General features: G+C 43.2%; 1 protein-coding gene across 3 annotated transcripts; it reads left to right on the forward strand.

The window, feature by feature from the left end:
- Positions 1–994: 994 nt before the first annotated feature.
- On the forward strand, positions 995–13,164 carry bcl6ab (BCL6A transcription repressor b). 3 transcript variants are annotated; one of them, XM_072688424.1, is made up of 9 exons: positions 995–1,003; positions 8,050–8,221; positions 9,096–9,317; positions 9,680–10,372; positions 10,834–10,940; positions 11,081–11,239; positions 11,777–11,907; positions 12,206–12,343; positions 12,596–13,164. In XM_072688424.1, the coding sequence occupies exons 2-9, from the start codon at positions 8,061–8,063 to the stop codon at positions 12,692–12,694; spliced, it is 1,710 nt and encodes a 569-aa protein (XP_072544525.1). In that variant the 5' UTR covers positions 995–1,003; positions 8,050–8,060; the 3' UTR covers positions 12,695–13,164. The 3 variants fall into 3 exon arrangements, with proteins under 3 accessions (XP_072544525.1, XP_072544524.1, XP_072544523.1); XM_072688423.1 differs by lacking the exon at positions 995–1,003 and adding an exon at positions 4,863–4,943; XM_072688422.1 differs by lacking the exon at positions 995–1,003 and having other exon boundaries at positions 7,665–8,221.
- The last annotated feature ends 946 nt before the right edge of the window (positions 13,165–14,110 follow it).

Below are 14,110 nucleotides of genomic sequence, written 5' to 3' on the forward strand. Positions count from 1 at the left end.
AAGCGTGGGGGGCTGTACGAGCGTCGGGCTGCACGTGCCTGTGTTGACAATTTACTGCCAAGATAGCAACGAACCCCTGACTGTTGACGAACGTCTGTCTAGGTCGTTTTTGGTCAGTGGCGAACCTGCGTTTTCCGTTGCCAAGATAATAGCAAGAAATTGATCTGAACCCACCTCATTTCGAGACCACCAGATAGATATATTCGTGAGCACCGTTGCTATGTAAACGACGCAGGCGGAAGGTGTAAAAAATAGTTGTTGGCGGGTGTGAGATAACAATGAGCACTTCTTCAGATTCATAACTACATTAATAATCATAATTAACATCAGTTTTATAGGCCCTAAAATAGAACCCTGTGGGTCTCCACGAGATACAAAATGACGCACAACACTTTCTCTGCATGAGGATTAATAACTGAACAGTAAACCTAAGGTTAAGGGGTTAAAGTTATGAGCGAGACGACTAAGCAATGTACAGTTTTTAAGAGTTAAGAGGTTTTTTTTCGGTGTTGTGTGTCTTTAAATCGTCAAGATGAGCTAAACTATTAACTGGCATCCATATTTTTTTCAGAAATGTTATTTACACTATGTCTTTTTCCAAGCTCAAGGAGAAATGCCTCATAACAGTTGGAGATATGTAACCAGTGAGAAATGCTGACCGGCACTCAGCTAGCTACTGAGCTAAAATTAGGTTGTAGTCACATTTAAGATGAAAGCTTTCAATAGTTTTGGTTTTATATCTCTTATTAGCAAATACACGAGAGTAGAAAATGAGGAAGATGAAAATGCCCAGATTTTAGAAACAAACGGTTCCCTAATTTGAGCTCAGTGGTTCTCCAGCCAGCTAAGTTAGCTGTTAGCTGATTCGCTAATGGTGCCTCTTTTTTTTTTCTTTATTTTTAGAGGAAGACGTCGTGTGTTTGTGGTGTGCATCATCAACATATAACTACCGGTCTGAGAACCAGTCCGGCGGTGAAAGGGGCTAGACTTCTTCAAACCACTGGTTAGCCCCGTTAGCCTCGTAGCTCCAGTGCAGATCTGAAGAAGTGCACTTCAGAGCGATCCTCTGGAGCTTTATTTGTGGTAATGGGGAAGGAAGCGTCTTACATTTTCATTTTTAACGAAAGGTGTGGCAGCTGCGATGGAATTTGCTGTTAGCTGGAAGCTATTCTGTTAGCAGGGTTTGTTATTCAGGGCAGTCTGGATTCGCACAGAAAAAATGTGATGGCTTGCACTAACGCCACAGCACCAGGAAAAGGTTTGACTGACAGCAGGAAGCCTCCTCACACCCCAGCGCTTATCTGATTTACTAGAACGCTACAAAGACTGACTTGCATTTCGCAGTCGAGTGGTGCAACAAGCCCAGGCAATACTGCCATAAGGAACTTCACGCTGCCAGCTGTGCTACACATGCCAAAAGTGTCCAGATGCTGAATTTAACCATTCAACAGAGTCCCTATAGCCCAATTGAGTAGCCGAAGGTGAGCCCAAGGTCACCATACTCAGGTCCAGTCTACCAAGTGGTCTAGGCAGGTATAAAGCCCCCCAGCACTGAGCTGTGGAGCAGTCCAACAACAGTACAACACTGATGCTCTCATTGTGTGGCTGAATGCAATCAAATCAAACCTCCTCAAATCAGTGTGTCCAGAATCTAGTGTAAAAAGCCCTTCCCAGAAAAGCAGAGGCTGTTAATTCAGGACAGAGAGGCAAACTCTCCCTGTCGACACCCTCGATTTCCGAAGAAACGCTGGAGGAGCTCCAAATGATAAGTAAACGCAGGTGTTTACATTTCTAACATTATCTTCATTGTTATCTGGATAAAAGGGCAAGTCCACCCATTTTCCAAAATTCCTGTATGGTTTACTGCTGAAGATGCAATCAGAGTCATTTGGCGTGGGTTCGGTTTGGTGGCTTTGGTGGGTAACGTTCCAGGCTTGAGAAACATGCCAGGTCAGAGCTGTTCACAGTGGAGGAGAATGGACCTGGACAGACGCCTGAACTTCTAAAAGCTTCTCACAGAAAGTTCTTCCACCAAATCTGGTGATGAAGACACTGTCTGATGCCTGAGACACAGTTCTACCAGAGTTCTGAGAAGATTTGGGGTCTAAAATGTGTTTTTAAAACCGTGTATCATTAAAATGGTGGAGGGATACATATGCAATATGCAGGGTGTGTTGTGTGGCAAAAAATAGTCCCCAAAGAAAATGCATGATTTACAGATTTACCACTATTTTACCTTCATGAACATTACATACGAAGCTCAGAAGACACATGTAGGTTCACTGGTGGGTTTAGATCATTTTTAAAGTGGTTATATACGTGTCCCACCTGGTTCTGTCCACCATGACCACAGTGAATTCTAAGTGGTGAGCCATTTCACACCAATCCCAGCTCTGTTTTTTTCGTTTTTATTTTTACATTTTCTCCCCAATTTGGACCACCAATCACCCAACCCGTATATTTGGGGAGAGAGGGCGCCATCTACCCACTCTGGAGAGAGCAGGGCCAATTGTGCTCTCTCTGGGCCTTGGCTGCCGATGGCTAGCAGCATGACCGGATCATAGTGACATCACCTTAGTCTGCTGGACCACCCGAGACCCCTCGACCAATTTACTATGTAGAAATGGTGTTTTGGTGATGTTTTAGCATTGCAGATTGATAAGAGCCTCGTTTTTGGGTCTCGATTGAATTGTGCTAGCAGTTTTCATTCAGCTTTGTGCTGACTTAACCCCCCACCCATTAGTCTCATTAGTCCCATTAGGCTTATTTGGCTCAGTAGGCTCAGCCCCCCTCCAAAAGAGGCTCTAAAATGATTACATAAACCATTCACGACACAAATTAGGGAATTATTAAGAAGCGGGCATGACACACCCATGATCTTTCGAAAAGGAGTAATTGCACACAAAGGACAAGAGCGCAAGTGCACAGTGTCCGGTGCCGCCTTATTGCAGATACGTAAATGGAACGGACTTGTGGGGTCCTGCAATTTGGGCCTGAATGGCGGCTTTGTTGACTGCTAACGTACGGCCGTAGCCTCGGCAGTCATGTGTCTGAGAAAGAGACTAAAGGGGATGGAGGGACAGATGGAGGGAGATAGAGAGAGAGAGAAAGTGTGTGTGTGAGTGAGTGTGTGTGTGTGTGTGTGTGTGTGTATGTGTGTGGCTGGCAGGAGCTTTGAGCTGTGTCAGTGTTATGTTAGCTCACCCTGTTTGATCTGTGTGTGTGTGTGTGTGTGTGTGTGTGTTAGCCAGTGTGCTTAGTGAGCCAGTTTCCCTAAAACTGTGACCCTAAAAGCTCAAGGGCTTACATTAAAGGGGAATTCCACCTATTTTTCAAAATCTCTGCATAATTCTGTGTTTGAGAGGATCCCGTTCAGAGGGGGGTTTGGTGTGAAATTCTGCTTTGTTGTTGGGAAAAAACGACCCACTCTGTTTTCTTTACAATGGTGCTGAATGGAACCAGGCGTCGGTCGCCATGACTACCACACAAATGTAGCCGATATTTTATTAACTATCCAACAGGCCTTGCCCTAGCAGGCACGGCTCGCCACCGGTGATTGTTATCTGACTCAGCGTGTCCACACATGGAACGCTAGCTTGTTTATTTTTGGTCAGAAATGAACATGTTGAGTCTACTTTTGATAGTTTTGCAGTACATTTGGGATGAAAGATTGGGATGAAAGAAATTTACAGACCAGTCACTTGGTCAGATGAGTCAGATCGCACCAAGCCAGGCTGTGTTAAACCTTGTGTAGCATCCACACACAGCGGCCACTTTTCATTCCTAGAATGCTAATCAGACGCATTCAGCACTGGATGCAGAAGAACTTTCATTAAGTCTTTGAATCCAAAGAGGCTTGAATCACCTCATGAAGTCATTAACAGATTTAACAGGTGTGTGTGTGTGTGTGAGGTGTGTGAGCAGAATCTCTAATCGGCTGGACTCAGGAGGCCACCTCAGGGCCCTCGAGGACCTGAGTTGGCCTTCTCTGGTCTATATATATATATAGTGTATATATACAGTATATATGCACAACAATCAGCCATAACATTAAAACCACCAACATTAAAGTGAATCACATTGATTATCTGCTTCCAGTTGGGTCAGAACATCTTCAGGTACATCAGACCTACCAAAGGTGAGTGCTCCAAAGTAGGACAAGTGGCGACAGGGGTCATGGGCGCCACCTGACCACCTGCAGGGCTTGTTTGGACAGCACGAGGGGGAACCTACACAATAATAACCATGTATTTAATGTTATGGCTGATCGTGGACATACTGTATATATAGTGTACGCCTTCTCAGAAGAGGACAGGGTGTAGAGCTGGAGCCTACACACTTCTCTGTGGTTTATATGAGTGCAAGGGAAATCAGTGGCATGTCAATGGTGGCTTTGCCCTTGGGCATCCAGAGGCCTTCGGGTCCACCTAAAGTCGCTGCCCATCCTCAGGAAAGGCTGCAGGGACTTCTAAACACGTTTAACTCAAGTTTTCAACATTTGGCTCCACTCTGAGTGAACAAAGTGAGGAAATCTCCTCAGAGACTCGCCGCCACCATGTTTTTATGAATCTGAACCCTGAAGAAAACACAGTCACACGAGCCAGTTTACGTAGAGCATGACTGCCAGTTTGGAGCGGTCCACCGCGCGGGGAACTCGCGAGCGCGGCTGCGATAAGCTGTCTCAAATAATCCTCCCCACAAATATTGCTTAATGTTTTTTTTACGTGTAAATAAGCGATTCGTCGTGTTCGCGGTGTTTGCAGACAGGAAGCAAAGACCAAACCGAGCTGCAGCGGGGAAGAGCTACGCCGGGCTCCCCCCATCCCGCTGCGCAGTGGTTGAGGCCGATGGTGGAATTCCGAGAACTGAGAGCTGAGCGTTCGCAGAAGTCTGTTTCCAAGAACCGCGTCCAGACGGCTCTTCCAGGAAAAATAACACACCAGGTGACTTTCTCCTACCTGTCAGTACGGCGGGACAGCCTTCAGACGCTCTCTAAATTATCTAGAACACTTTAAACAGTTTTTGAGCCTCTCCAGGCTACTTTATGGTACACTTTGTGCCGCCGCGCCTGGCTTGAAGACTCACGACTGTGGAGCTGAGGAGCTAGGAAAACAACGTTAGCTAGGTGCTAGCGTAGCTATCATTAGGACAGCTATTAACTTCACCGTTAACGCCAGACTTAGGTTTGGTAGTTAGGGGTTAATAGTTTTGTTGTAATGGTTTTAAAAGTAGTTTTAAAATGTTTAATATCTAAAAATATTGAGTTTTTGCTCAGCAGAAATGTCAGGTATGCTCTGCGCATGTGCAGTATGACTGTACGACTGTTTTCTCACATGGATGGAAAAGCTGAGCTGGTTTTAAAAGTTTTTAAAGCGTTGAACTGATGTTTAAACGGGCTTTTCTGTGCTTTTTCCATCGTTTAACGCAGCTTGGAGGTGTTTTCTGGCGTTATGCCTCGTAGAAGTGCACGGTAAAGCTGTCATTAGGATATAAATAACCCCAGACAGACTCTTAGGTCGGACTAGGTTGGGGTTGACCCACTTGTTTAGCTGGAGTGTGGCTGTTTGTGAATGAAGTCCATATTGACCTCATCAGTTTGATATTAAACTGTTATGCAGGCTGGAATCACTTGTTTAATATAATAAGGCTACAGGTCTGTCAAATCTGATCTGAAATCTGATTTCGATGCAATTTCCCAGTGTAATCAGACTGGGGCAGTGTAGCACCTAATATTAATGCAATTCCCAGCTTCCCAATACTGCAATACAGGAGCTAGACTGGTTATAATACCATTATTACTCATAAAGTAATGTCTTATTACATTTTTGGAAATGTATTATATGATCAAGTTTCTCGATATTGGGTTTTATTACATTTTAAGTGCAGAATTCTGCTGCGTTTCAGGCGTTATTACATTGTTAGGACATTATTACAGTGCTCCATGCCCCGTAAAGTTGGTAAATTGCAGCCTACACTGAGTTCCTGGGTGTTCCTGAGTGTTTCATAGTGGGCGTATTTATGCTAAATGTGTCCAAACTTATGATCGATGGCTTGAATGTGGTAGAACTCATTTTAACACCTAGCTAGATCAAGACCACTTAACTCCAATGACGTTGGCCAGAATGGAAAATAAAAGTGGTAATGTATCACCAAAAAAAAAAGAAGGGTACATGACACCTACGTAATCCTTTTAAGACGACCGACATGAATCTGTGTGACTATTCATAAAGGTCTGATGTCATTTCATCTCAGCAGAAAGTGTTATGACTACTAATGCTAGTTGGAATAAGCCATTATAAATGTCTGTGTAGGACTATGTCTATGTCAGGTGCTAACGTCTGCAACTGTAACATTGACCAGACCAGGTGTGGACAGACATATGGCCACCTGTTGTGGCTCTCAGCGTCTCAGCGGGGGATTTAGTCTTATTTAATACCGCTGGACAGATGGACGCATCATCTGGACGCATTGGAGGAGCGAATATTTCTATTTTGCCCAGCGAAGTTCAGTAGACTCGACCACCGGTGGACGCAGTATTGGCTGATGTTCAGTCAGATATGTTGGACCACGTTGCTCTCTAAGAAACAGGTGGTCTGATGGACTGGTCTGAGGTCACCATACCGTACCTTATGTTGCCCTCTAGTGTTCACACTGGGATATTGGCACTGTTCCGTCGCCAATAGAGGCGACTTGTGCGCCGTGTCCACTTTACAAACAGTGCTGGGTGGTGTCGATACAGTTCAGTCTTTTGGAAAGTTCAGTACTTTCTGAGTTGGAGGCTTCGTGGTCTCCCTCCAGCCCAGTGAGGGAGTCGATAACCGAAGCCAGACTGATCCAAGGTCAGCGGACGAGACCTCCACGGCTCTTTCACAACCCGAACAGGCTGTAATTCATTAGAGGTCGAGATGTTTGTGTGTGTGTGACGGATGTAGAAAGTGTTTCGGTCTGAATAGACTCTCAGACCTCCCTTCCGGCTCTCGATTCCTAGGAACTGTGCAGAAAAGGTCTGTGGTTTATCACTGTGGGCAGTGCCGTCCCAAACAAGTCAGCAGGAGAAAGTCCGTGTACACAGGCCGCAGCAGACCTTCAACTCCTGTGACCTAGAAAGTCAAACAGGCCTATTAAACCTTTACAGCATGGAGCATGCTCTATAGTAATAGGGGTGTAAATCTCTGACCTTACATTTGACCTTATTTCTGACCACCTATCTGTATATATGTATATATAAGTGTGTGTGTAATGTATATGTTTTTTATTTAGTTAGTTTTAATAAAAAAATAAATACATGCATACATGCAAATGTGACTAGAGAATTGCAGTAGTGTAATATAGACAATCAAAAAAAATGTATTTATTTATTTAAACAATTTAATTTACATTTATTTAGAGTCCAGACATAGGGTCCAGGAATTCCCCAAAGTCTTTGTATGATGTTTACATATATTTATTACACATGCACATATATACCAAAAATACTACTACTACTAATACTAATTATTATATTGATGATACACTATAAATAATGTTTGTAACATTATATATAATTTAAATAATATAACATTTGAATGGATTGTACAGTAATTTTGTAAACTAACTGTTTACATAGTACATCAATTCTTCAAAATTCAATTTTTTTATCATATTGTTATTTTAATTTGATAAAAAGTTTATCAAATATTTTATTATGTCAAAAAATTATTAGATATTAAAAAATCCACTCCATTCCAAAATCGGTATAGTTGAATCTGCATTGGATTCATTGAATTTCATTTAAACAAAGCATGAAATAATAATAAAAAAACATGAAATAATACATTAATTAAACAAAAACTCTTTTGTTAATAACTTTTTGTTGCTTTTATGGAAAAGTGCAAGCTACAGTACAGTGATCTATGGGTATACTAGCCTAAAACCTTCCACCCCACCCAACCCGCTCCATCTATTCCCACTGAAATTCCAGCGGGAAGGTTGAAGCGATCTGTATGTGTACAGATGGAGATCGACTCTCCAAGGACATAAAGTTACGATTGACTGTTTTCCCTCTTACAGAGTCCGATAGCATGAGTAACGCAGCGGACGGCTGCATCCAGTTCACTCGCCATGCGGGGGACGTGCTCTTCAACTTCAACCGCCTGCGGAGCCGGAACATCCTCACCGATGTCACCATTGTGGTCGGAGGGCAGCAGTTTCACGCCCACAAAACAGTGCTTATGGCCTGCAGGTGAGCTGAGCTGAGCCGAGCCGTCACCACACCTTTATTGTTAAAGAGGAAGTACCACACAGATAAACATGATTGATTAGTGATCAGATTCAGTTGATCAGCCCAGACATGTTCACTTTCTGATGTGTGCTTCTTTAGTATACATTTGGAGATGCTAGGCTAAGAATACACTGCTAAGAAACACTGGACTTAGACGGTCACCAATTTACTCATCTGTGTAAACACGGCCTTAAAAACGCTTGTCTCTCGACTCGTCTCTCAGGACTCCTCCACATCTTCAGAGTTTGGTAGATGGATGTGTTTGGATGTTTAGAAGACGGTGTGACTTGCTTTAGTTTATAAATACAAACACACACTTCTCCACAGAGCTGAACAGTTGGGCAGCTGTTTATTTTTATGTTTTTAGATTTTGAGTTAAATGTTAAAATTAATTTAATTTTACTATTTTATTCTGTAATTTAGCTTTTCGGTGGATTTTTGGAGCAAATAAATTCAGATCTAATCATTTAAGATGAGCCAGAGTTTGTTAGCAGTGTTAGCCTAGCATCTCCTATTCTAAACTAATGAAGCACACCGCACTTACCAAACATGTCCCGCGGATCGACTGCATCTCTGCTCAGTGATCAGTCATGTTTATTAGCTTTCATTTTTTGCAGAACTGTTGCTTTCCAGATGAGCTAAACAACTGCTGAGGTTTTCTCGGTCGTTATAGACACAGGACTTGCTTTCACTCACCCCACCACTTCTCTCATTTCACTTCCCAAACTCAGAAAAATGAATTCCAGGACTAGCCTTTTTGCTTTTGCTGAGCGTACTGTGGCTAATAGTGGCTAATTACAGATTTTAATGACTTCTTATATTTTTTCTTTTAAAGCGGCTTCTTCTACACCTTGTTCGTCAATTCTCTAAAAAGCGACCCTACAGTCGTAAGCTTGGACACAAAAGTGGACCCCAATGGCTTCGCTATACTCCTAGAGTTCATGTACACCTCCTGCCTGACCCTCAAAGAGCGCTTCATCCTGGCCACTCTCAACACAGCCGTGTACCTGCAGATGGAGCACATGGTGGAAACCTGCCAGAAGTTCATGGAGTCCAGGTAGCTCAAAGATCCCAGATTCTGCATGATGTTTACATGGATTTATACACCACAGTATATACATTCCTTTCATATGATCATATCCAACCTGAAATATTCAAATGAGCTATGTTCTGATTGGCTGCACTTTATTGTGCACTATGAATGTACTCCAGAGACATATGTGTGTATTTCTCTACATCTCTCATAACTATGTAGTATAACCTTCTCCAAGTGTTTCGCCGATCAGATGTTGACAGATGTGGGTTTTTTTCCCCCTTCAGTTATTTACAGATGTTTTTCTATCCTTGTTTACAGACGTTTACAGATGTTATCTCGTTATGTGCGTCAGTGGTTAAACCGTTCTGTTTATCTCCCCACAGGGGGTTGTGTGTGAAGCAGCCCAGAGAGGAAGTACCTGCCAACTCCACATGCTTACCTCAAGATGTTTCCTTCAACCACAGCGACGTTGCGAGGAGCAATGGGATGACCCTCGGGCCTCCAGTCGTCCACTACGCCATCAGCACCTCCACCAGCAGCCCCACACGCTTTTACGGACACCTCCCTCTTCCAGGGAGCGCCGTCTCCAGCGTTAAACCTCTCGTCTGGCAAGTTCCCAGCAACAGCGTAATAACCCAGGGCCAGCGTTCTCCTCCGGTAGGCGAGGCCTCCATCAAAGTGAACAGCTCCAGCATCTCCCCAATCTACCACCCCGTCCGTCCGTCCGTGGTTCTCCAGCTGGGCCAGAATCAGGGGGACAGAGCAGGCTCAGCCGGTATGAAGGTAGAGTCAGAGGAGATGGAGAACTTTGGCCATTCTCAGATTATCGGACCTCGCAGCCCTCTGAGGTCAGACTGCCAGCCCAATTCTCCAGCCGAGTCCAGCGGCTGCAGCAGAGAGGTAGCTTCTTCTCAGAGAGCTTCAGCCAGCGAGGCGAAGGTCCACAACTGGAAGAAGTACAAGTTCATCGTGCTGAACTCGGCCGACGGCTCAGAGAATCCCTCCCAAACAGCAATAGAGTCCAACACCAGGAGTACCGAACACACAGCCATGAGCTTCTCGAATAGCAACAGCAGGTTGGTCGCAAAGCTGCCCATGGATGTTTAATTCAGTAATTCAGTTCAATTCTTTAGGAGGCTTAGGAGCTCTGTGGATACTGAACTCTCAAATTCTCAAAAATGGGAATTCTATAGAAAATGAATCAGTGAATCATGATTTGATTAGATTTTGGCAATATTCTCTATGTAACTGTACAGTGCAGCACATGAATTTACCTACAATTTGATTCAATTTGATTATGATTCTTTGGAAAACTATCATATGCTAATGATTTGAATCAATTCTCAGTCTCTACCATTAACCATGATTCAAATGAATCGTGATTCTTTAAAAAAAGACTAATTGAAACCTAATATTCACCATGATTTGAATCGATTCTGATTCTTTAGAAAATGACTCAAAGCTTTATTAAAACTTGATATTCACCATGATTTGAATCAATTATGACTCCTGACACCGTTCTCTTTCCTGTTTGCAGGTCTTCGGAGGAATTCAGTCAAAGAGCAGGGGATCCCATGCCTCTGTCAACATCCATCCACATTCTAAAGGATGAGAGCAACACGAGCAGCTCCGAGATAACCCACGGTTAGTGTTTATATACTAAACCCCTCTACATCTGCACAGATGCTTGAGACTTATCAGGCTGAGCCGGATACTGTGATTGTGAGGAGGTTTTGGACGTTTGGCAGCTTTCCAGACTGGGTAACGTCTTTGTTTTCCTGCAGAGAACAACAGTGTGGTCTGCAGTGAATGTGACTCCAGAGTTGAGATGAGCTCAGAGAACCGCCAGCGCCTCCAGGAGGGCAAGCCATACAAGTGCGACCGCTGCCAGTCCACATTCTCCTATAAGGACAACTTAAATAGCCACAAGCCTGTCCATCCAGGTAGGTGAAGAGCTTTGTTTCTGCTATGCTAGTAATAATAATAATAATAATAATATTATTAATATGAATAATAACTGGAAAAGGAAGTCAGTTTGAACCAGTTGTTTGTATCTGTTGATTGTTATAAATAATAATAATTATAAAGTAATTAATAGTTACAATTGCTTATTTTTAATTCTAGATGATTTATTTAATGGGTTGCTAGACTGTTGCTATGGTTTCCCAGGTGGTTGTAATGGAATCTCAGGCGGCTACAGTGGTGTGTGTTAGTTGCTATGGAGTTTCTAGGTAGCTGCTATGGCATTTTTAGGTGGTTCCTGCTATGGCAATATATGGTATTCTAGATAGAGTTTATCCAGAACATCTTTTAAATGTAAATCCAGCACAAAGCGCTAATAAAATCATTTGAATATTTTAATAAAACATGTTTTCATGCCATTTTCAAACCTGATGAGGACAACTTTACCCAGTAAAAGCCTTGGAAAGATAGCGCAGTTGCCCTGACAGTGTGTTGTGTTTCGGCATGTGGCGTAACAGTGGAGAAGCCGTACCGCTGCAACGTGTGTGGCGCTCAGTTCAACAGACCAGCCAACCTGAAGACCCACCTGAGGATCCACTCGGGGGAAAAGCCATACAAGTGTGAGACGTGCGGCTCATGCTTCGTCCAGGTAGGTGCAGACAGCAGAACTGAGGTGCAGAAGGAAGGGTCGGTTATAGGGAAGGGTACGAATAATGTGTTCCTAAATAATGACCACTGATACTTACCTTTACCATAATCTCCTCAAACCAATGACCTTTCCTACTGTCTGTAGTTTTCAGACTGCCACTAGCTATTGCTAGTAGTAGTGTACTAAAACTGCAAGTTGATCCATCTAATCACTGCAGAAGGCAGATCTCCATGAGATCGGTTGGTTGTCTATGTCCTACTTTACCTCCCCAAGCTAACCGTTCGTCCCATATATGCAGGTGGCTCACCTAAGGGCTCATGTGCTCATTCACACCGGAGAGAAGCCGTACTCCTGCGACGTCTGCGGCACCCGCTTCCGCCACCTGCAGACGCTGAAGAGCCACCTGCGCATACACACAGGCGAGAAGCCCTACCACGTAAGTGCTCCAGCTGAAGGCTGCATGATATGATGTACACAGTATGGACAAAAGTATTGGGACACCTGCTCATTCATTGTTTCTTATGAATTTGAGGGCTTCATAAAAAGGGTTTATTCTGCGTTAGTATTGAAAATATTACAAAACACGTGTTATCGATACCAAAAATTGATCTTGGTGATTTTTCTTATTAGGGTTTAATCTCCCAAGTCTATTTCATGTTGACGAATCTTCTGCCTTCTCTCTCCCCAGTGTGAGAAATGTGACTTACGCTTCCGCCACAAGAGCCAGCTGAGGCTGCACCTTCGGCAGAAACACGGAGCAGTGACCAACAGCAAGGTCCAGCGCTGAAACCTACAACACGTACGCAGAGACTGAACCAAAGCGCACACTAGAACACAGAGGTACACCTACAGAGTGTGTGGCTGCCCGCATTCTCCACCACTAGGTACTTCCACCACAAGCGGAACACGGATGAAGGGCACTAATCAGGACCACACCTTTTGTTCAGTGTTAGATTGTTACAGATTTGATGGGCTTCTGTACATTTTTTTGTAATGTAAAAAAAAAAAAAAATGCCCCAAACATCAAATAATGCAAAAAGTGTATTATAGGGACGGGTGATGTTTATAACATAGATGATTATTTTTGTGAATGTGAAACCAGATGATGTTTATTTTTGCACTTGCTGAGTATGGTACATGTTAGCGGGTACTCTTAAAAAAAAAAAAAAAAAAGTTCTATTTATGGGTCCTTTATTAACACTGTACAGTATTTTGATACAAAAGAGGGCCGACCATTCTTGTAATAAAATATTTGATATCACAGTTTGCTTTTGTTAATTCATGTATATGTGAAGAGACACTGTTCAAAACCGAGGAGCGTAAAAGGCACTTTTGGTTGAAGAACCAAAGAAGAACCTCCAAACGTTTTTTTAAAGAACCAAAAAGTGGTTCCTCATTAGAGAGTGTAGCATGTAGGTCTGCTGTTTAGAGAGAAGGTTTGGGAACAGTCCCTGCAGTCCATTCTAGAAGATGACACTGCCACCTTCTGGCTAATGTTTGGTACTGCAACAACTGCAACGACTTTACCACCAGCAGCCAAAAATTGTTTTTTTTGTTTGTTTATTTGTTTGTTTGGTTTTTTTAACAGTTATGGGGAGCTCCATGTTTAGGCATTCAGAGTGTGGATTTGGGGTGACACTGTGGCCCATTGTAGAGAAAATTAACAATTCGGATCTCTTTACATGGGTAGTGAATAGACCCAGGCGTCGTTGGCTATGTCTACAATACAGATATGGTCATTTTGTGTAAGACGTTTCTGTGCGGGAGCTTTTAAAGGTTCAGACCTTTTCAGAGAGGTTTTATCTACCACCACTGTGAACAATTCTGACTGGGTGAGTTTCTGAATGAATGAATTTGGTGGTGTGGAAGTTAGTAGTGACAATAGGTTCCTCAGATATTTCCTTACATATACTGTCTATTTATCAGCCACAGTGATTTCAAGCCTTTTCAGAGTAGCTTAAACATCTACGTACCAGTACGGTTGGCCACTGCGGAGAAATCCACCTGCTCTGATGTAATCACTGTGCAATGCTTCACAGTATTCCATCTGAGCATGATTGCTGCACTCAAGCTGGGTAATATTAACCTTTTGATGAAACGTCCCTTTTTTACACAGCGGCAGACGAGGAGAGATTACATCATAATAGCTGCTTTACTGAGACCCATATCATAACGCTCCAGCAAACCAATGGGGTTCACTGAT

The sequence above is a fragment of the Salminus brasiliensis genome, chromosome 9 (assembly GCF_030463535.1).
Source record: "Salminus brasiliensis chromosome 9, fSalBra1.hap2, whole genome shotgun sequence".
In the NCBI taxonomy this organism is placed as follows: Eukaryota; Metazoa; Chordata; class Actinopteri; order Characiformes; family Bryconidae; genus Salminus; species Salminus brasiliensis.